The 24093-nt window shown below is 46.3% G+C and overlaps 1 protein-coding gene across 2 annotated transcripts in view; it reads right to left on the bottom strand.

Annotated features, from left to right (window-relative positions):
* The window catches only part of ANGEL1 (angel homolog 1), a 44876-nt gene that overhangs the window by 3699 nt on the left and 17084 nt on the right, over positions 1-24093 (bottom strand). For both annotated transcript variants that reach the window (XM_030214755.1, XM_030214756.1), the window contains exons 5-9: positions 23527-23966; positions 3940-4066; positions 3015-3125; positions 2438-2507; positions 1962-2125 (exon numbers count right to left, since the gene is read on the bottom strand). In XM_030214755.1, the coding sequence (XP_030070615.1) occupies positions 1962-2125; positions 2438-2507; positions 3015-3125; positions 3940-4066; positions 23527-23966 (912 nt within the window). The remainder of the gene's footprint in view (positions 1-1961; positions 2126-2437; positions 2508-3014; positions 3126-3939; positions 4067-23526; positions 23967-24093) is intronic.

The raw sequence follows: 24093 nt of genomic DNA, 5'->3' as shown, positions 1-24093 counted from the left end.
ATGCAAATCTCTCTCATGAATATTCATTATGGATATCCTGAAAACCTGACTGGCTGGGGTGTCTCCAGGACTAGGTTTAGGAACCACCGCTTTAGAGATTTTTTTTTTTTTAAGGAACTTGTTCAAACCTTTTTTTTGAACCCTGCTATGCTGTTTTCACCATATTCTCCAGCAACAAATTCCAGAACTTAATTATACATTGAGTGAAGAAATATTTTCTCTGATTTGCTGTATTTTGTGTTGTGAAGGATAAACTGTTGGTATATTTTTGGGAGGAGAATGATTCATGGGGTATTTTACTAAGCCATGGTAGTGTTTTTAGCTCATGGTAGAAATCAGCAGACGGCAAACGCCAAAATGCCCATTATATTACTATGCGCGTCTCGGTACCGCCAGCTGATTTCTACCACGAGCTACAAACGCTACCAAGGCTTAGTAAACTACCTATACTCCAACTGGGTATCAGCTAAGGAAAAGGTCCAGGAGTTAGTCTCAGACTGAAGGCACCTCAACCCCTAAAGCACCACTGGGGAAGGGGTAGGAAGAGGAAAGGGACTTGGAGATTTCCAAGCATTTCCTATACAAAACTCCTTTAAGTTAGAGTTAGCGCAGTCTAACCAGAAGTAACTGGATTAGGAGCCAGCCACACTGCTGCACAGTGCACCATCACCAACCACTGGAGACAGAGAAAATACTGCATGTTCTACCACTGCACAGTCCCCCCCTTAAGATACACATCACGTAGAACTACTTTCTTTCTCTGTCTCCATCCACTGGTCAAAGGACATAACCCACAAGTTCTGGACTGGTATGGCAGGACAATAAGTAGCTTGATTTTTGCTTTCGTCTTTGATTAATTTTTGAATGAGCCAAATGCTAATGCTTTGATGTTTACCTTTTAAATGTGAAGAAACAAAACCAAATCTCACCTAGGGCTGCTTCACTTAAATACTCGGTCATACCGGCTGGAACACTGATTTTGATTTAGTGACCAATGCTCAACACTAACACAATACAAATGATATACATGATGTCAGTGTTGAGCACTGGTCAGTAAAGGGGGAGAAACGTTCCTGGCGCATACCCACAAGAGCTGTGCACATGTCCAGTGAACGGGGGGGGGGGGGGGGGGGGGGGGGGTTGGACCTGACTTCCCAGTTCCTAGCCTTTTGGCATTAGACGAACTGCTCTTACAGGTTGGTTGGTTTCTTTGCTAGGCTGTTAACTGGCCCTGGAAGAAGCTGGCAGCCAGCAGGTGCCACTCTCCTGAGGGGAGAAGACACAGGTCAGAAGGGCTGATATTGTGATCGACAACAGACCTATCGACAGCTCCAGAGCTGTCAGTAGATTTTAGTCGTTAGGGCAGGGGGTTTTTGTAAGCTGGTTTTCTGAGCACTGGAGGGAATCACTAATGAGCTCACTTTAATAGTAGCGAGCTCAATAGCATAGGACTTTCAGTCACTGCTTCCATGCACGGTAAAGAAGTGGCCAAAAGCCTCTGTGCATTAGCCGCAAAATATCGTTTCATTTAGACTGGCTAAAACCAGTCTAAATGAAACGTTGCAAGCCCAGTTGGCTTTGAGCATACCCCCGACACAGGCACTGGTTTTGTGAATGCAGTGGATGCTTGGGTATCCCCAGTTTTGAACCGAGTCCAGGGAGGGATGTTCACTTTAGCATTCCCAATCATTCTGAAAAGATGGTTTATATGTCCAACAAGCTTCCTAGAGCTACATGCCCCTCCATCAAGAGACAGCACAGTGCAACTGTATTCTCTTCTCTGACCTCTCCAAAGCTCATCACAGATGCAGTGAATTACTCAAATAAAAAGGTCTCACCTATGGCTTGTTTGTGGGTGTAAAAAACTATATCAGGACCTGTAAAGCACTTGGGGACAGAGTCTGTAGGATGGGTTCATACAGGCCCATAAACCTCTCCCTGTCCTGCCCAGCAAGACTTACCACCATTCCTTCCATCCCCAAGAGGTTCTGCAGAGAAGAAGATGTAATCCACTGTGGCTCCGAAGCCCATGGGCATGGTTGTCACCTCTGCACGCCCTTTCCCTGGGAGGAAATGGCTGTAGACAGAAGTCAAGCTCAGGCTGTGCTGAATGAGACCAGGAGACCTACGAGAGAAAAAAAAAAAAGAAAAAAACATTCCATCCACAGAGAGGGAAGGACATACCCAGTATCAGAGATAAAGGCAAGGGGATACTACCTACAAGTAAGTAATTTATAATGGAGACTCAACCCCCCCAGTTTGCTAATGCACCTCTTGCTATTTCAGGACCAAACTGCAAGCGAACATACACTAGTTACAGCTGTCAGGATCAGATATCTCTAGTTTGCGATCAGTGAAGAATAGTGATCGACATGCGTGAAACCTCTGTTTTGCAATAACTCCTCAGGGCCATCAACACACCATGAAGAAACATTACCTCAAAAAAGAAGTTCCCATATCAGGAGTTGTTATTCTAGAGACTCGCTGGGACCAGTATTCAGGAGGCTCTAAAAAAAGAAAAGGTTGGTTTATTTTAATATCCGAAAACAGGGGATAAAACAAGCTTTTTTCAGCTTGATTTCCTAAACTTTTCATGGTCAATAGTCACCCCTATACTGTGACACTAGAAGAGTTCTCCAGTGTCCCTGTAACACTAACTTTGGAGGCATTTCCCAGGTGTGTGTAAGCCCCGAGCTCCTCTCACTCCTAAACGCAATGCTGAAGGAGTTCTCTAGTGTCTTCCTGGGTTGGCAAAGTATGTTAGAAACATGACGGCAGATAAAGGCCATATTTTTATTTATTTATTGCGCTTGTATCCCACATTTTCCCACCTATTTGCAGGCTCAATGTGGCTTATATGACCCATCCAGTCTGCAACCCCTACTTCTTCCTGTTCCTAAGTGATCCCATGCCTTTTTAAATTCTGGAACAGTCCTCGACTCCACCACCTCCACCGGGAGGCCATTCCACGCCTCCACCACCCTTTCTGTGAGCCGAGTCAGGTGTCTCCTTACCAGGCTTAGCATCTGTCACTCCCTCCAGAAGAAGTAGATCCACAGGTCGCTGACAGGCGGATTCACAAAATTGAAACTGCAACAGAAAGTCACGGCTGTACTTCTGCCTGTCTGTAGGGGGGACAAATAGTTATCAGGCCTACAATAAAAATGCACAATACTGGAAAAGGTGACCCTGAGGTCAAACAAACAAAAATTGAAGAGCAACATCTGTCACAATGAATGCACATGCAGGAGAGGGAACAGCGATGCAGGTTCAAGAGCTCAGAACTGGGGTCACATTTTCAGAAGCTAAGTCTCAGGGTCACAAGAGTTCCTGGGACAGATGAGAAATGGCTGCAAATATGTAACTGACAGGCTAGGAGGTTAAGGACAGCAGTTCTGGGATCAGGGAGCACAAGGTCACTGGATCAAGACAGCAATTCAAGGGCCATAGGGCACTAAGTCACAGGCAACAGTAATGTTCGCCATACACGAATAGCAGTCTTTTGTTGAAAAGTAAATGTTGCATTAATTTTACTTTTAAATAAACAAGTCTGAAGCCCGCAGAGGGAGTACTGAAGTGTTGGTGTTCAGCTGTCTGTATTTCCTGATTACTACTCATTGTTTTGCCTCCTTTCTCTTTCACTCTCATACAAGCCACCTCCTGCCCTCTCTGCTCACTTGAGGGTCTACATCCCATCGAGACTTAGTTTCTGGGCTCTGCAACCCAGATCCAAGTTAAATAAATTTGCTAAATGAAGAAAATGGCAGTCAAGATACCAGAAATAACTGAGACTAATTCCTAAAGCATAAGTAGGCTGAGTTCTCCAATGTCATATGCCTCTAAGCCTGGAGCTTAGAATACATGGAAAGTACAGAGCAATCTGGTATTAACACATAGCCCTGCTCAGCAGCCCCAGGGACCCACCTCCTAAGTACTAACCAGAGTTTGACGACTCGCTCTGCAGGACATACTGACAGCTGTCTGTTACTCTCAGGAAGCTGGGCCAGAGCGGGACAGGCAGTTTGCTCTGGAATGGCTGGTGAGAGCAGTCTTCCTGCCCAGATACCTGCAATCAAAGTGAGAGGGAAAAGCACAGTAGATCAGATGTTTGTGGCTACAACAGAAACAAATGGAACGGCCACCTTTCCTCACAGTGAAAAGGCATAAGCTGTCACCCATATCCAGAGCAAAACAGAACAGATGCACTCTCACACATGTACTTAGTACAGCTGTGCTCTTGCACGTACTCAGACAGCACAAAGCAGTCCAACACAAGCATGTGCTCAAAAAGCAAAACATAGCCAGATTCTTACAAATAAGAAAGCAACATAGCCATGAACATGCAAAACACAGCTGAACCAAACAAAAAACAGCATGGCTGGCATGGACACACACACAGAACAAAGCATTACAGCTATGCAAACGCATCAAAAACGCCAAATGACTCAGGTAAGGACACCAGGGATAGTCCCCTCACTCCTAGTCTGAGGCTTTTATCTCCACAGCCTCACATTTATGGATTCTCTTTGCTTATCCCAGGCTTTCTAGACTTTATGCTTTTACCTTCACCATTCCTCTGGATGCTTGTTTCATGTATCCACAGAGAGCTGTATATCCTTATGTTATTCTTGAGTCCTACCTCCTATCAGCCCCAAGCAAATGAAAAAATACTTCTTGTCCATTATTCATGGGCAATTTTCAGTTCAAATCTAAAAAGAATAATGGCGAATTTAAGGGAAATACAGGAAACTCTCATAAAATAGCAATGTTCAAAAACTTGGAGGAAAAGACCTCATAAAGACCGATACAGGTAATGCTGAGGCATAAATCTTCAGTATAACCACTTAAAACTAATTGGTCAAAAAGTAATCATAGGTCTGAAAAACCTCCAAATACTTGCCAATAGCTTTAATAGTGTCAAAAAAATCTCAAGTCTCTTCAATAATATCAGTCAAAATAAACACAGTGAATCGAAAAAACTGAAAAACACACAACTTTAGGTGCACTGCAGTGTTTCGTTCCACTGTGTGGAAACATCATAGCACTGCAAACATTTTGGCTCATAACCCAAACATTAGGGAGAATCCAATCTTCAAGCGTTGAGGATCTTCTGACTCGCTACACCACATGTCTGTTCCTCCCTAAATCGGCTAAGGTCCCAACGCGGACCCATTTCGCAAACGGTTTCTTCTGGAGACCCAGCCATGAAATTGATTGTGCTGTTCACTAATCTTATTCTCAATAAGAATGAGTATTTCCCATATATTCACCATTATTCTTTTTAGATTTTGACTGTTTCTCATATGGTGAAATTGATCGATTTTGCTTTTTTGTCGTTGTGACCAATTTTCAGTTTAACCATGGAGTGTGGATACTTTACGCCTGTGGGCCTGCAAGTTCATTTTCATGAGATCATAGGTGTCAACTCGCTGCCAGGAAGCATGTAAAGAATGTTAAATAAATTCCCGACACACACTTTGCCCCTTTTCCCATGGAGAAGAGTGAGACATGGCACCTGTGTAATAATTTTTCCTTGTGCTGTGGTGGTGGGGCAGCGTCCTAAGGGGAAAAAAATCCTTTTGAAAATTGGCCCTTCAGTTATATCCTATCATCTCTCTTCAAAGATAAGCATGTTTAAGGTTTATAAGTCTCACTTGGACAAATACTAAATATAACCCAGCTAGAAGTTGGATGAAGAGAGGTGATAACAGGCATTATGCACATTAACTATTAGTATCATTATTATGGACCTTCAGAGGGTGAGATCTTACGGATTTAATACTTCACCCAATATCAGCACCAGGATCTTCACTGGTCCCTGTTCTATTTTCATCCACCTTCCTCCATTTACTTATGCTTTTTATAACAAACTAATCAAGAACTTGGTGCTGATACTGGATGAAGTAATAAAAATCCATAAGATCTCACCCTCTGAATGTCCCTAATAAAGAAAGTTCTTTTTATATATGAGAGTATTTTTGGGTGATGTTGGCATATTTCCTCTCATATAAAGACTGATTTTGACCACATAAAAAGTCACATTAACTATCAGTGGTATATGATAATCAGCAATGCAACACGTTATCTCTTAGGACAGGATGTGCAAGAAATGGAACCACTGGGGACCATGAAATAACGTCCCACGGGGTATCAGAACATTATGGGGCAGTTCAATAAATCTGTGCACCTACACATAGATGTACAGTGATGCACCAATAGTACATGATAGATGGGAGGCAAAAACCTTGGAACTGTGCACGTATAAGCGAATCTGCCTCTGGCCAATAAGAACTCGCATACCCAGGATTTTCGGGGGATCACATGATGCTGTAGCCAGAGAAGACATGCATGTTGAGCTCCAGGGCTCCCAGCTTCTTAGCACTTTGATGCGGCACGCCATTAATTATACCAGTCTCTTACCACCTGGAGAGGTGAATGGACAATTTTGTTGAACGATTAGGAGTAACAATGTGGACAAAATCGGCTCAGAAGGAGAAAGGGAAATTCAAAGCGTCTGAAGACAAAATGGGAACGTCAACATCGGGGGCGGTCTCACAATTTATGGAGGTAGCACTTTCGAACTTACAGTGCGCTGTGGAGCAGGCATTGGGTCCTAAGTTGGAACAACTTTCAGGTCAAATATATCATTTGGAGACTTTATTGATGGAAATTAATAAAAGAACTACAGAATTGGAGTCCCACGTTTCGGACCTCGAGGATGTTGTGCAAACCTTTGATGCTGCATTGAAAAAACTGCAGGAAACAGTGAGGGCCCATGAAGCCAAGCTGGAAGATCTGGAAAACAGATCTAAGTGGGGCAATCTGAGATTCCTTGGGATCCCTGAAACCATGCCTAATTCTAAGGCTTATAAAATACATAGAGATGCCCCTAAATATGATCAGCACTCAGTGTGGATATTTCAGGACTTCTCTGTTGCATTAGTGGAAAAGCAGAAGAAATTTCAGCCTTTGTGTGCGACCCTTGCAGCACGCCAAATCCGCTTTATGTTCTTATATCCAGCGATTTTGAAAATTTACTTGGATGTGCTTGGCACCTTGTCTGCCACTTGAGGATACAATTCAGTGGATTTTGGCTTCTGGATGATTTGTTTTGACAATTATTTCAGTCAGAACTACAGTCCCACTGGTGTTTACTCCCACTTCCACCTTATTTGGTCATGTGGATCAACACCTGTTCTTTGTGACTGTGGAGCTCGCTCCGGAGGTCATCAGTAACGTGCTCCGCTACATCTCTTCTCTTTTGAGTATGGGATGTGGCCTTGGTCATTCTGGACTGGGGTTTGGGGTTCTGGTATAGATGGAGGGTGATTGGGGGGGGGGGGGGGTGTTCAGGGACTGGAATTTGTTTTGTATTTTGCTTGCAACTTAACGGGAATGGGGGGATGATGTTCAGGGGGATTTGGGTTTTTTTGTTTCTTTTTTGTATTCTTTGAGTACACATCACATCTCTTGTATCACGACATTGGGCATATTTTTCTCCGCAGTTCTTCCAGGGTGAGGCTGGGTGCCCTGGAGACTATATTCCAGCACAATGTGCAGGTGGCCTACTAAGTCTCCTTTATTTTCTTACATGGCTGGTAAACAAGGCCTAAGAGTAACATCTTGGGATATTTCTGGCATAACCTCACCGATTAAGCATACCAAACTTTTGGCTCATCTTAACAGATATCAGGCATTTGTTTACAGGAAACAAATCGAATGATGTTGAACAGAAGCTCAATCGAGGCTGGGTTGGGAGTGTTTATTCTTGTTCCTCTGTGCAGAAAAGCAGGAATGGCGGTTCTTATTAAGAAATTGCCAATGTGCAAGGTTATGTCTATTCTGCATGACAATTTTAGCTGATATCTTATGCTGCAGATTAAACTTTCTGGATTTATGTTTAAACTCTTGACGATTTATGCACCTAAATAATATGAAAATGCCTTTTTCCGGTATCTAGTTCAAATGTGTCTTTGTGACCCTGCTGTGCCTTTTTTATTGCTTAGAGACTTTAATCAGGTCATGGACCCTGCGGCAGACTGCTCCACTCCTGTGAGGAGTGTGCAGGTAGGTGTGGACCATGGTCTCAAATACCTGTGCACCTCTCTGGGCTTGGTGAATATTTGGTGGGTGTTACATCCTACGGAGCGGACTATACACGAGTCCAAAGACCACGGCACATTGTCTAGTACAGATTATGTTTTACTTTCTCATTCTTTATGTCAACATGTTCACAAGGTGGAGATTGGACCAACCTTAATAACATAACTGATCATGCTGTGCTCTGGGCAGCTTTTGTAGGCTTTAATGCACATCACGTAGTCCAACTTCACAGTATATCTCAATACCGTTGCAGATTGATATTGGACAACGAAGATGATGTTCCGATCCACTTAAGTTCTCCTGATGACGCTATAAGTAACGAAACACCATGTGTGTTGAGAACTAAGAATCAAGAGAGAACTAAGAATTGAGAACTAACTATTCAAGAATAAGGAGAGTAAGAAGAGAGAGCCGAACATTGTGGAGTTGCAATTCAGCATTTTTTAATTCACTGCACGATTACATCAATCCACCCATAGAACTCCGGTTACCCACTGTGAGGTACTCTATACGATTGTGAAGAACAAGCAGCACCAGCTCTAAGCTAAGTACTATTCGATAAAAGTTGTGTTGATTGTGCCTGTCACACCTTAACAACACATTTGATATAAATATAAGGAGAGAGGGACGGCTGAAGTGCAATGATGTTGTAGTACCATATATTACTGATCAGTCGACTAGCCTGAGTGATATGTGTTTCACTGAGCACTTCATAGATTGCACTTAAACATAGCACATATATAGTAGTTAGAGTGTTCCACAGCAAATTAAAAAATAGATAAAAAGATAAGAGTAAAAAGATAAAAACGGTTTCTAGTAAATTTATACAATTAAATTTTAACTGCCAGACCCTCGACTATTCTTCTAACTTTTGGAGATCCCTTCTCATCGTTTCTACTCCCTCCAGGGTATCCACTCTATTGGCTATTTTCGTGTCATCTGCAAAAAGGCACACCTTTACTTCCAACCCTTCAGCAATATCTCCCACAAATATATTAAACAGAATAGGCCCCAGCACCGACCCCTGAGAAACTCCACTGCTCACCTTCCTTTCCTCCGAGCAGATTCCATTTACCACCACCCTCTGCCACCTGTTGGTCAACCAGTTTCTTATCCAGTTCACCACTTTCAGTCCTAAGTTCAATCCTTTCAGCTTATTCACGAGTCTTCTGAGGGAGACCGTATCAAAGGCTTTGCTGAAGTCCAAGTAGATTACATCTAGCGCACGTCCTTCATCCAGTTCTTTGGTCACCCAGTCAAAGAAGTCAATAAGATTCGTTTGGCAGGATTTTCCTTTGGTAAAGCCATGTTGCCTTGGGTCCTGTAACCCGTCGGCTTCTAGAAAGTTAATTATCCTTTCTTTCAGCAATGACTCCATTATTTTTCCTACCACCGACGTGAGACTTACCGGTCTGTAGTTTCCCACTTCTTCCCTGTCTCCACTTTTGTGAAGAGGGACCACATCCACTCGTCTCCAATCCCACGGAACCTCTCCCATCTCTAAAGACCTATTAAATAAACCTTTAAGAGGTCCCACCGGGCCTTTATCTGCCGACATTTACTATGTTAAGCACATACATTTAGAGTAACTGACAGAGAGACATTAAACTATATTCTTTCCTAGAATATTACTTTATCAAGAGGGCTGGTTGGAAAGGATTGGGCTGCTATTTCACCTTTATTGGACATTATTTTGGTCCTGCTGTTATAAATGGACACAACTATGCCTAACTGCTCTCTTAGAAAATAACTCTCCAAATGTGCTCAACGTGAAGTACCTTTTTTCTTTTTCCTGTCAATGATTTTGCTTGACATAACTCAAACATTACAAATAAAAAATATATCTATCTTGTGGAAAAGTAAGCAGTCCCTTTGGCCCATTCTATGTTGGTACTGTTGGAACTGTGCTTCCTGCTTACCGTCATCAATCAGGCTTGCCTGACCGGTTCAGTTATATTTATTTGATATACCTCCAGGGAAAAATTACATCACAGTGGTTTACAAAGTTAGTTATCAAATTTCAGACAGAAAAGCCATAGAAGGAAAGAAAGGGAGGAGAGGTAAGAAGAGGGGGAGGATTAATGTTACTCAAATGTTCTAATGCATGCCATTAGTATTATACAGACGTATCATATCCATGTTATTTGAATGTCTCTCCTTGTTGTCTATTATGGTATCATTGTATTGTATCGACATCTGTTGTATCTGCAGTGCTGATAGTAACATAGTAAATGACGGCAGATAAAGACCTGAATGGTCCATCCAGTCTGCCGAAAATTCATTTTACATGGTATGTGATACTTTATATTTATACCCGAGTTTGATTTGTCCTGGCCTTTCTCAGGGCACAGATCGTAAAAGTCTGCCCAGAACTGTTCCTGTACTAAACGTTCTGAAGCAAACATTGAAGCCCCTTAAAATTTACACTCCAGCCCATCCCTATCTATTCAGTCACAATCACGGCATAGACCGTAGAAGTCTGCATCCCAATTACTGGGGCAGTCACCCAATCTCCGCTAAGATTCCGTAGATCCATTCCTTCTAAACAGGATTCCTTTGTGTTTATAAATGTGTATAGTTTTGATACTGTATCATGTTAGTCCTATTACTAGTTTTAAATTTGCAATTTCCAAGTTTACCTCATTGACTATATTTATGCTTATATTTGCTTATTTTACTATTATTTATGTGTTTAATTTGTGTCCCACATTTTCCCACCTATTTGCAGGCTCAATGTGGCTTACATTGTTCCGTCATGGCAATTGCCATTCCAGAGTGAGAGATGAAAGTGGTATTACATAGAGAACATGAATTATAAAAATAAAATTAAGCAAACAGGTATAAAGAGATCATATTCGGAATAATAGATACAGATAATAATCATCTAATAACAGATTATAATGCTGTTAACAAAATTTAAGTTTTATGTTAAACTGTACCTGTTGCAAACTGCCTTGGGTGAATCTCCTCATAAAGGCAGTTAATAAATCCCAATAAATAAACAAACAGGAGAACCACAGCATCCAACTGGGCATGAATTCAGAACATACTGTCAAATAGCCGGGGGACAAAAAGATGTTGCCAGCCAGCCAAAAGGCTCACAAAATCAGGTAGAGCCACAAATCTGCCTAAAAAAATGAGCTTTTAAGTGGCCTTAAATTCAGAATAGGAGCAGAGTAGACACAGGGAGTACATTCCAAATATAGGTCCAGTGGCTGAAAACACTGTTTTACAAAACATAACCAGGGATATCATCCGTAAGCACAAGGATAGATACTGGGTTAGAAGAGAGGACTGACCAGTTTGGAGTGATTTCTGAATCCATGTTAACAGCACCTATAGGAAGCCATTGTTCTTGTCTTAATAAAGGGGTTACATGGTCGAAAGTACTTCCACCAGTGATTAATTTAACTGCCACATTCTGAATGAGTTGACGTCGTCTTATCCTTCTCTGGCTCAGATAACTACATTTCTAATTTTGATAAGACTAACGTGTGAACAAGACTATGGAGTGCAGCGGGTTCCAGGAAGGGGCGGAGCGAGCAGATGTGGCGAAGACAGAAAACACACCTGGAAGCCAGAAGAAAAATATGAGAAGGTTAAAGCGGAGTCGACAGTGACAGCCAGGATCTTTAAGGAAGGCAAGACAGAAACAGTGCCTGTGTCTTAGAAAGGTTCAATTTCATTCTCTTTAATGGAATCCACTGTAAGACCTTTTCTAGTTTCAAGTTTGTAAGTGCAGAGGGATCCGAGAGGTGCCAGAATTTGTACATCATCAACGTATATTCAATCATTCATTTAAATATTTATATACCGCTTAGACCTAGGCGGTTTACAGTTTTCATTTTGCAAGTACTGGGTCTGTCCCTAGCGGGCTCACAATCTAAGTAGTACATTGTATTACTGTTGTACCAGGGTCACACAGAGCTGCAGAGCGAATCTCAACCCACTACCTACCAAGAGGCAGTAGTGGAAATCGAATCCAGTTCCCCAGGTCTGCAACCCACTACACAAACCATTAGGCCAGGATCGGTAATGCTCTTTGTAAAAATCAGAGAGCCACCAAGAAAAGCACACCCACAATACCACTAAAAGCCCACTAGAATAGCACACACATAACAGGTCCTTAAAAAAACTGTACAAACTCAACATAGCCACATCTAAGGGATTACAAAGGCCAAGAGACTACATAAATACCACAAATAAAGTCAAGAAGTAAAAGCCTAACAGACCACACACATGCAATTATTTATTTATTACATTTATAGCCCACATTTTCCCACCTATTTGTAGGCTCAATGTGGCTTACATAGTACCGGAGAGGCGTTACAGACTCCGGTGTGAACAAATACAAAGTGATGTTGTGGTAAGATAAAAAGTTCATGTGGCACAGCCACACTAGGGAATCGTACAACGGAAGAGTTGTGTTATGTCCATTACGTTCTTTAGTTTTGTTGTGTTGCAGAGATCAGGCATTTATGTTGGATCGGTAGGGTATGCCTTTTTAAACAGGTTAGTTTTTAGTGTTTTCCGGAAGTTTAGGTGGTCGTTCATAGTTTTCAAGGCTTTTGATAATGCGTTCCACAGTTGTGTGTTTATGTAGGAGAAACCGGATGCGTAAGTTGATTTATTTTTGAGTCCTTTGCAGCTTGGGTAGTGTAGATTCGGATGTGTTTCTAGTTGGTAGGTTGATCAGGTCTGTCATGTATCCCGGGTCTTCACCGTAGATAATTTTGTGAACCAGGGTGCACATTTTGAAAGTGATGCGTTCTTTGATTGGGAGCCAGTTTAGTTTTTCACGGAGGGGTTTTGCGCTTTCAAATCGCATTTTTCCGAAGATGAGCCTTGCTGCCGTGTTTTGAGCTGTCTGAAGTTTCTTTAATGTTTGTTCTTTGCATCCCGCATAAATTCCATTGCAGTAGTCTACATGGCTTAGTACCATTGATTGTATCAGGTTGTGAAATGTTTCTCTCGGGAAGAATTGTTTCACGTGTTTGAGTTTCCACAATAAGTGGAACATTTTCTTTGTTGTGGATGTCACTTGGCTCTCTAGTGTTAAGTTGCAGTCCATTAAGAGGCTCTTTTACCGAGGTGCAGTAAAGTTTTGTAGGAAGTGCCCAAATGACCGTGTGGCACATATACAGAAAAAAAAACTTTGTCGCTGGCAAGTGCTGTGGCAGATAAGAGGTGAGAAGGGCATCCACGCTATGTGCGACAGAGACAACAAGCAGCAGAAGGCACAGCCCATCTCCCTTCCCTGTTTATAACGCACCACTCCATAGCACACGCTAATACAGTATATACACTATGCATATCCTGAAGCTGCACTGGTAACTATTAGCAAATTATTATTGTGCTTGTATGGCACAACAAGGTTTGTTGGTTGTGGTCTGGTCACACTGTCAATTGCGCCACCGAGATGGAAACACAGGTGTTAAGTGACTGCCCACAGCCCATGCACACCATTATGAAAGACATAACATACCTGGGTAAGTTTACCAAGCAGTCTATTCGTCAAAGGAATCTTTTTCTCTTAAAATGGGTTTCTGGCCACTGTTGGAAACAGGATACTGGGCTAGATGGGCCACTGGTCTTAAGTGTTTTGGATATTCCTTACTGACATAATAGTGCTAATAACTCTCCTAACAGACCTTTTTGTCTGTTTTGTCCTGTAACCCTTCCATTTTTGGTTTCAAGTACAGCTGAAATCAACTGGATTGTACTCTAGCATCATCTTTTGGGACCAAGTTGAGGGCATGCGACTCAGTGTAAACAGCACAGATAAAGCGAATGCTACATACCTGTAGAAGGTATTCTCCGAGGACAGCAGGCTGATTGTTCTCACTGATGGGTGACGTCCACGGCAGCCCCTCCAATCGGAAACTTCACTAGCAAAGTCCTTTGCTAGCCCTCGCGCGCCCGCGCGCACCGCGCATGCGCGGCCGTCTTCCCGCCCGAAACCGGCTCGAGCCGGCCAGTCCAGTATGTAGCAAGACAATACACTTCAAGGGAAGACACAACTCCAAAGGGGAGGCGGGCGGGTTTGTGAGAACAATCAGCCTGCTGTCCTCGGAGAATACCTTCTACAGGTATGTAGCATTCGCTTTCTCCGAGGACAAGCAGGCTGCTTGTTCTCACTGATGGGGTATCCCTAGCCCCCAGGCTCACTCAAAACAACAACATTGGTCAATTGGGCCTCGCAACGGCGAGGACATAACTGAGATTGACCTAAAAAATTTACCAACTAACTGAGAGTGTAGCCTGGAACAGAACAAACAGGGCCCTCGGGGGGTGGAGTTGGATCCTAAAGCCCAAACAGGTTCTGAAGAACTGACTGCCCGAACCGACTGTCACGTCGGGTATCCTGCTGCAGGCAGTAATGAGATGTGAATGTGTGGACAGATGACCACGTCGCAGCTTTGCAAATTTCCTCCATGGTGGCTGACTTCAAGTGGGCTACCGACGCTGCCATGGCTCTAACATTATGAGCCGTGACATGACCCTCAAGAGCCAGCCCAGCCTGGGCGTAAGTGAAGGAAATGCAATCTGCTAGCCAATTGGATATGGTGCGTTTCCCTACAGCCACTCCCCTCTTGTTGGGATCAAAAGAAACAAACAATTGGGCGGACTGTCTGTGGGGCTGTGTCCGCTCCAGATAGAAGGCCAATGCTCTCTTGCAGTCCAATGTGTGCAGCTGACGTTCAGCAGGGCAGGAATGAGGACGGGGAAAGAATGTTGGCAAGACAATTGACTGGTTCAGATGGAACTCCGACACAACCTTTGGCAGAAACTTAGGGTGAGTGCGGAGGACTACTCTGTTGTGATGAAATTTGGTGTAAGGGGCCTGGGCTACCAGGGCCTGAAGCTCACTGACTCTACGAGCCGAGGTAACTGCCACCAAGAAAATGACCTTCCAGGTCAAGTACTTCGGATGGCAGGAATTCAGTGGCTCGAAAGGAGGTTTCATCAGCTGGGTGAGAACGACATTGAGATCCCATGACACTGTAGGAGGCTTGACAGGGGGCTTTGACAAAAGCAAACCTCTCATGAAGCGAACAACTAAAGGCTGTCCTGAGATCGGCTTACCTTCCACTTGGTAATGGTATGCACTGATTGCACTAAGGTGAACCCTTACGGAGTTGGTCTTCAGACCAGACTCAGACAAGTGGAGAAGGTATTCAAGCAGGGTCTGTGTAGGACAAGAGCGAGGATCTAGGGCCTTGCTGTCACACCAGACGGCAAACCTCCTCCAATGAAAGAAGTAACTTCTCTTAGTGGAGTCTTTCCTGGAAGCAAGCAAGATGCGGGAGACACCCTCTGGCAGACCCAAAGAGGCAAAGTCTACGCCCTCAACATCCAGGCCGTGAGAGCCAGGGACTGGAGGTTGGGATGCAGAAGAGCCCCTTCGTCCTGCGTGATGAGGGTCGGAAAACACTCCAATCTCCACGGTTCTTCGGAGGATAACTCCAGAAGAAGAGGGAACCAGATCTGACGCGGCCAAAAGGGAGCAATCAGAATCATGGTGCCTCGGTCTTGCTTGAGTTTCAACAAAGTCTTCCCCACCAGAGGAATGGGAGGATAAGCATACAGCAGACCTTCCCCCCAATCCAGGAGGAAGGCATCCGACGCCAGTCTGCCGTGGGCCTGAAGCCTGGAACAGAACTGAGGGACCTTGTGGTTCACTTGAGATGCGAAGAGATCCACCAGGGGGGTGCCCCACGCCTGGAAGATCTGTCGCACCACACGGGAATTGAGCGACCACTCGTGAGGTTGCATAATCCTGCTCAACCTGTCGGCCAGACTGTTGTTTACGCCTGCCAGATATGTGGCTTGGAGCACCATGCCTTGACGGCGAGCCCAGAGCCACATGCTGACGGCTTCCTGACACAGGGGGCGAGATCCGGTGCCCCCCTGCTTGTTGACATAGTACATGGCAACCTGATTGTCTGTCTGAATTTGGATAATTTGGTGGGACAGCCGATCTCTGAAAGCCTTCAGAGCGTTCCAGATCGCTCGCAACTCCAGAAGATTGATCTGTAGATCGCTTTCTTGGAGGGACCACCTTCCTTGGGTGTGAAGCCCATCGACATGAGCTCCCCATCCCAGGAGAGACGCATCCGTGGTCAGCACTTTTTGAGGCTGAGGAATTTGGAAGGGACGTCCCAGAGTCAAATTGGAGCAAATCGTCCACCAATACAGGGAGTCGAGAAAACTCGTGGACAGGTGGATCACGTCCTCTAGACCCCCGGCGGCCTGATACCACTGGGAGGCTAGGGTCCATTGAGCAGATCTCATGTGAAGGCGGGCCATGGGAGTCACATGAACTGTGGAAGCCATGTGGCCCAGCAATCTCAACATCTGCCGAGCTGTGATCTGCTGGGACGCTCGCACCCGCGAGACGAGGGACAACAAGTTGTTGGCCCTCGCCTCTGGGAGATAGGCGCGAGCCGTCCGAGAATCCAGCAGGGCTCCGATGAATTCGAGTTTCTGCACTGGGAGAAGATGGGACTTTGGGTAATTTATCACAAACCCCAGTAGCTCCAGGAGGCGAATAGTCATCTGCATGGACTGCAGGGCTCCTGCCTCGGATGTGTTCTTCACCAGCCAATCGTCGAGATATGGGAACACGTGCACCCCCAGCCTGCGAAGCGCCGCTGCTACCACAGCTAGGCACTTTGTGAACACCCTGGGCGCAGAGGCGAGCCCAAAGGGTAGCACACAGTACTGGAAGTGGCGTGCGCCCAGCTGAAATCGCAGATACTGTCTGTGAGCTGGCAGTATCGGGATGTGTGTGTAGGCATCCTTCAAGTCCAGAGAGCATAGCCAATCGTTTTGCTGAATCATGGGGAGAAGGGTGCCCAGGGAAAGCATCCTGAACTTTTCTTTTACGAGATATTTGTTCAGGGCCCTTAGGTCTAGGATGGGACGCATCCCCCCTGTTTTCTTTTCCACAAGGAAGTACCTGGAATAGAACCCCAGCCCTTCTTGCCCGGATGGCACGGGCTCGACCGCATTGGCGCTGAGAAGGGCGGAGAGTTCCTCTGCAAGTACCTGCTTGTGCTGGAAGCTGTAGGACTGAGCTCCCGGTGGACAATTTGGAGGTTGTGAGGCCAAATTGAGGGTGTATCCTTGCCGGACTATTTGGAGAACCCACTGATCGGAGGTTATGAGAGGCCACCTTTGGTGAAAAGCTTTCAACCTCCCTCCGACAGGCAGGTCGCCCGGCACTGACACTTGGATGTCGGCTATGCTCTGCTGGAGCCAGTCAAAAGCTCGCCCCTTGCTTTTGCTGGGGAGCCGCGGGGCCTTGCTGATTCGCACACTGCTGACGAGAGCGAGCGCGCTGGGGCTTAGCCTGGGCCGCAGGCTGTCGGGAAGGAGGATTGTACCTACGCTTGCCAGAAGTATAGGGAACAGTCTTCCTTCCCCCGAAAAATCGTCTACCTGTAGAGGTAGAAGCTGAAGGCTGCCGGCGGGCGAACTTGTCGAATGCGGTGTCCCGCTGGTGGAGAGACTCTACCACCTGCTCGACTTTTTCGCCAAAAATGTTATCCGCACGGCAAGGCGAGTCCGCAATCCGCTGCTGGATTCTATTCTCCAGGTCGGCGGCACGCAGCCATGAGAGCCTGCGCATCACCACACCTTGAGCAGCGGCCCTGGACGCAACATCAAAAGTGTCATAAACTCCTCTGGCCAGGAATTTTCTGCACGCCTTCAGCTGCCTGACCACCTCCTGAAAAGGCTTGGCTTGCTCAGGGGGAAGAGCATCAACCAAGCCCGCCAACTGCCGCACATTATTCCGCATGTGTATGCTCGTGTAGAGCTGGTAAGACTGGATCTTGGACACGAGCATAGAGGAATGGTAGGCCTTCCTCCCAAAGGAGTCTAAGGTTCTAGCGTCCTTGCCCGGGGGCGCCGAAGCATGTTCCCTAGAACTCTTAGCCTTCTTTAGGGCCAAATCCACAACTCCAGAGTCATGAGGCAACTGAGTGCGCATCAGCTCTGGGTCCCCATGGATCCGGTACTGGGACTCGATCTTCTTGGGAATGTGGGGATTAGTTAATGGCTTGGTCCAGTTCGCAAGCAATGTCTTCTTCAGGACATGGTGCAAGGGAACAGTGGACGCTTCCTTAGGTGGAGAAGGATAGTCCAGGAGCTCAAACATTTCAGCCCTGGGCTCGTCCTCCACAACCACCGGGAAGGGGATGGCCGTAGACATCTCCCGGACAAAGGAGGCAAAAGACAGACTCTCGGGAGGAGAAAGCTGTCTCTCAGGAGAGGGAGTGGGATCAGACGGAAGACCCTCAGACTCCTCGTCAGAGAAATATCTGGGATCTTCCTCTTCCTCCCACGAGGCCTCACCCTCGGTGTCAGACACAAGTTCACGGACCTGTGTCTGCAACCTCGCCCTGCTCGACTCCGTGGAACCCCGTCCACGCTGGGGGCGTCGAGAGGTAGACTCCCTCGCCCGCATCGGCGAAGCTCCCTCCGCCGACGTAGTCGGGGAGCCTTCCTGGGAGGTGGCCGCGGTCGGTACCGCACGCGGTACCGACGTCGGGGACCTCAACCTGGGCGATGGGCCAGCCGGCGCCACGCTCGACGGTACCGGTGGCGCAAGCACCGCCGGTACCGGAGGGGTAGGGCGCAACAGCTCTCCCAGAATCTCTGGGAGAACGGCCCGGAGGCTCTCGTTTAGAGCGGCTGCAGAGAAAGGCTGAGAGGTCGATGCAGGCGTCGACGTCAGTACCTGTTCCGGGCGTGGAGGCTGTTCCGGGCTGTCCAGAGCGGAGCGCATCGACACCTCCTGAACAGAGGGTGAGCGGTCCTCTCGGTGCCGATGCCTGCTGGGTGCCGAATCCCTCGGCGACCCAGAGCTCTCGGTGCCGACACGGGGAGGAGACCGGTGTCGATGCTTCTTCGATTTCTTCCGAAGCATGTCACCGGAGCTCCCCGGCACCGACGAGGAGGACGTCGAATCCATCCGTCGCTTCCTCGGGGCCGAGACTGAAGAAGGTCGATCTCGGGGGGGCTGTACCGCAGGAGCCCTCAGGGTAGGCGGAGACCCACCCGAGGGCTCACCGCCACCAGCAGGGGAATGGACAGCCCTCACCTGCACTCCACCCGATGCACCACCGTCCGACGACATCAGCAGACGAGGTCCTGGTACCACCGACGTCGATGCAGCTATCCGATGTCTCGGCGCCGATGCAGAGGCCCGATGCCTCGATGCACTCGATGCAGGGGCGGCCGAGGAAGGAGGTCTGGACGCTGACGACGTCGATGCACTCGAAGATCCCGGTGCCGATGCCGACGAAGAGCCCGAGAACAACACGTTCCACTGGGCTAGTCTCGCTACCTGAGTCCGCCTTTGAAGCAGGGAACACAGACTGCAGTTCTGAGGGCGGTGCTCGGCCCCCAGACACTGAAGACACGACGAGTGTCGATCAGTGAGCGAGATAACCCGGGCGCACTGGGTGCACTTCTTGAAGCCGCTGGAAGGCTTCGATGTCATGGGCGGAAAAATCACGCCGGCGAAATCAAAAGCCGAAATGGCGAAATTTGAAGCACCAAATTTAGAGGGAGAAAAAATCTCGACCGAGGCCGAAAAGAGGCCTACCCCGACGACGAAAGAAAACTTACCGGGGCAAAAAGCTGGAAGTACGGGGAGGATTTACACGAAACCCGGCGGGGGGTTTCCGGAGCACTTCCCGACTAGGACAAAGCTTTCCCGAAGGAAAAAAAACACGTTCAAAACAAATTGGACGCGCGAGGTCGACTTTCCGGGGCTCGACACGGCGAAAACACGACCGTACCGAGTGCGGACAAAAGAAGACTGGCCGGCTCGAGCCGGTTTCGGGCGGGAAGACGGCCGCGCATGCGCGGTGCGCGCGGGCGCGCGAGGGCTAGCAAAGGACTTTGCTAGTGAAGTTTCCGATTGGAGGGGCTGCCGTGGACGTCACCCATCAGTGAGAACAAGCAGCCTGCTTGTCCTCGGAGAACTTTCAGTAGTAATATGTTAAAAAGTGTACATTTATAGCCGCATCTGTGTTATCTTCTGGCCTTTGTAATCCCCTGCTGCAGGCACATGTTGGGGTTCTAGAAATTGGTTTGGGAATTGAAGCTTTTGTGTTTGTGGTATTGACAGTGTGCACTGATTGTCGTCCTCTGCTCTACTTTGCATTCTTTATTTCCTTTTCTCCCTTTTGCAGCCTTGAATCCTGGATCCTGATGGACTCAAGATGCCCTTAGCAGCCTCCATTAATTTACTGAGGTCAGGCTGACTGCCCGGTAGTTATCAATCTCCTACTTAAACCTTTTGAAGATCGTTTTATCATTTGATACGTTTAATATACTACTTACATTGTAAAAACAAAAAGTGGTTTACAATAAAATCATAAAAGAAAGGATCTTCATTTAAAAAAAGGAAAGTTACATACATTCCAACAGGATAGGTAAACAGAAGAAAAAAAAGCAAACACATTCAAGCCCCCGCCAGACGTCAGCTGTTCTGCATATAGAAATGATTCTCAAAAAGATGAATCTTTAGTGCAACATGAAACTTAGAATACGATTTCTCCAACTACCCCAGAGGAGAGGCTCTGGGTCAGCCCAGGAAGCCTATTATTGCTGCTGCTGCCGACAAACTGAGGTTTAACAGACCTGGGGGCTGAGGGAGAGATACTGAACCTATGTGAAGGAGACAGAGGAAGGGAGAGGTGTCAGACCTCTATGTGCAAGAGGGAAGGAAGGAGGGGGACAGGAGAGGTGACCCAGGAAGAGAGAGAGGGAGAGAAAGGTGCTGAACAGTGGGGGATGAAGGGAACAGAGGGGGAGATGCAGCTACAGTACACAAAACCTGATGCCGTGCTCCTTCTCGGGTTGTGTAGGCAGTAAACCGCACTTAGGAGGCTTTCACTTCCGGTGCATGGTTTGCCACCTGCACAACTCAGAAAGAAGCAGGGCATCGGGATTTGTGTAGACACATCTCCTGCTGCCAGGCTGGGTTTCCTGCAACTGCTCTCCCCTCTGAGCCTCTGCCCTGCTGAACACTGAAACTGCGCTTTTTTTTTTTTTTTTAAAGGGGGGGGGGGGGGGGGGAAGACACAGGGTTGCTGGGACCATAAGGATACAAGAGAAAGATGAGTGGATGGGACAGGAGATGATAAACTAGAAGTGTAGATGGAGAAAGAGGAGATACTGGGCTACAAGGTTGTAGGAAGGAAGAGGGAGGGGAGATGCTTGACATGGTGGGGAAGCATGTGGGAAAGACCAGAGGAGGAGGATGAATACAGAGGATAAAATACAGTAACAGGGAGTGGGTGAAAGAAGGGAACAGGAGGTCAAGGAAGGAGTGAGACAGAAGAGCGAGAGGGTGAGAGGAGGAGATGGAAAGTTGATAGGTAAGTGAAATATAGGTGCAGGACTGAAGAGTGAGAGGGTGAAATCTGAGTTGGCAAACAGAAAAAGGAAATAATGTCAAGATGGATGTATTGAGGGAATGAAGGAGAAACCAACCACACGCATCCCGAGACATCCAGATCCTAAGGTTTGGGGCTTTCAAGGAGCTGACGCACCCGCTGCTGGGATCGACTCCTGAAGCAGGTGCTAGGCGCCGAAACATGGCTCCTGTCGGGTCTATCTTGGAATATCAACAGTTGTTGAAGAATCGTGTCCCATTTTCCTAAGGCTCTTGGTGCGTCTGTGGTTTTCTGTACTTTGGACCCTCTCTGTACTGTTAACTCTGTAGCAGTACCACATGTTCTACCAGTGCTGTTTGCTAGGTTTGCTACATGTCTGTTGAGTTAGGATTTTTTCAGATTTTGTAATATTTCACAATGTGCCTGATAGTGGAGAGATTTAAGTTGTTCAGATAATGTACTCACATAATGTAAAAAAAAAAAATCTAAATATAGAGGAAGGAAGAGAAAAATGTGTACTGTCCAAAAATACTCTCCTAAACTACTTCACACAGAATAAATAGCAAACTCTAATATTAACAAAACTGTTACCGACTAGGGCAAAGGTTCACGTCAGATGGAGTAAAAAGCCTCAGAACCACACCTTCACAGATGACATGGGAATCAGATTTTTGGTAAATTCCATGGAGAAAATGTGCTACTTCTAGTCTGCATTTGTTGTCTGGGGAGAGATAGGGCTTTGTGAAGACAGAGCATGTTTACATTTAATTCACAAGAACTGCCATACTGTATCAGACCAAAGGTCAGTGAGGATCATGTATGAAGTGTGTCATGTAAGCGAGCATCGTCCATCAAAGGCATCCTGACTGAAAAAAAGGTCAAGGAACCACTACTGTAAACAGAATACATTAAAACCTCATTTTTTTGTTTCTGGAGACTGTCACCTATTCCCAGAGATGGTCACATTTAGGTGAACCTGTTAGTACGCTGGAACATCCAATAGACTCTGGTTCTCGGATCTCAGGCCCTAGGAGGGCGTCAGTACCTCAGCGTGGCAACAGCTACAGGGGCCTCATTTCACACACCCTTATGCGTTAACAGATTTAACCAATGCAAGATGCGCAAAAGCGGAGTTACATGGCCAAGCTGATCTGCCCCTGTTAGAATTCGTGCAGTGGCATTCAGGCAACCTAAAGTGGCTTTAACACTGATTCTGGGAGACTCATTATACCACTGCAACGACACAAAGCAGGCAAATTATCAAAGTTAGGAAAGATTCCAAATGCTGCAAATTCATGCTTAATTACTCTTGTAATCCACTTGTTCATTAATATTCTTTGCATTGTAGTACTTTAATTGTATGTTAGCCACATTGAACTGAATCTTATTTTAGACAATGTGGGATATAAATACCAATAAATGAAATAAATAATTAAGACTCTTTTTAAAATTATGCATTGTATGCTCCTTCATTGTCAGACTAAGGTCAATAACAATATCAAAAATTCTAAGTGAATAGAAACAGTTCTACCATCAACAGTAAAGTAGGTTAGAAAATGACTCATAAAAACAGCTTTAGTTTTAGCATATTCTAACTTAGCTTGTTAGCAAACATCCACATTTCAGTGGTTTTCAGATAGTCATACGCAGAGAAAAGTACCTGTACGTAATATGTAAACCGCATGACCCTTAGTTCACAGACTGGCTACACATATCCATTAAAATGGAGCAGACCGAGCTGGCCCTGTGTACCATGGAGAGGTCTCTTTTTCCTCTTATGTTAATGAGCTGTAGCTTTTTGTCTGTGTGTTTAAGAGTGCAAGCATGCATGCACAGCTGTGTAAGTGATCAGTGATACACAAATATCAGCCTGAGCTCAAGGTGAGTCAAAGAACTCTTCCTTTCCACAGGCCAGCAGATTCGAGTCACTGAACAGGCCCTTAAATGCACGTGTGAAGGCAGGACAAGTTTTATAAAATAGACACTACAGGAGCAGCATCCTCACCTTCCAGGCAGGCATGCCAAGGTAACACAGCGTCCCATTCTGGATGAAGTTATAGAGGGGTGAATTCGGCACAGAGTTCAGATCGCCACACAGAATGATGGGATAACAGTTGCCTTCAGCCGTCCTCGCCACCTTATCGATCTCTGCCAAGAGAAGTGCCAGCTGAGCGAGTTTAATATCCCCACGGCGGGGGTTGTAGAGCAGGTGGGTGTTTGCCACACAGAGAGGCATGATTGTCGGTGTGCTTCCTGATGCAGTGGCAGGCACAAAAGGCTGTAGCAGCAGCACCAGACCCACATTGTCCCGGTTCAGGATGTCTATGCCCGGTCTGAAGAATTCCACTGGGTTGGCGCACAGTAAACTGAAGCGATCGTGTTTGTAGCAGATGGCACAGCCATCCGTTTTCCTTCCTGTTCTACGCTTGTAGAAACATGTGAAGCCTAGAAAGGAAAAGAGAGAGAATGAGGAGCTAATTCAAAGCTGGGGTCAGATCTCAGGGACATGTTCTTACTGATACAGTTCTACTCAACATGATACACCTTTCTGATACTGCAGTAACAAAAAGGC

The sequence above is a fragment of the Microcaecilia unicolor genome, chromosome 9 (assembly GCF_901765095.1).
Source record: "Microcaecilia unicolor chromosome 9, aMicUni1.1, whole genome shotgun sequence".
NCBI lineage: Eukaryota > Metazoa > Chordata > Amphibia > Gymnophiona > Siphonopidae > Microcaecilia > Microcaecilia unicolor.
The sequence above is the reverse complement of the archived record's forward strand: the minus strand, read 5'-3'. Positions and strand labels throughout refer to the sequence as shown.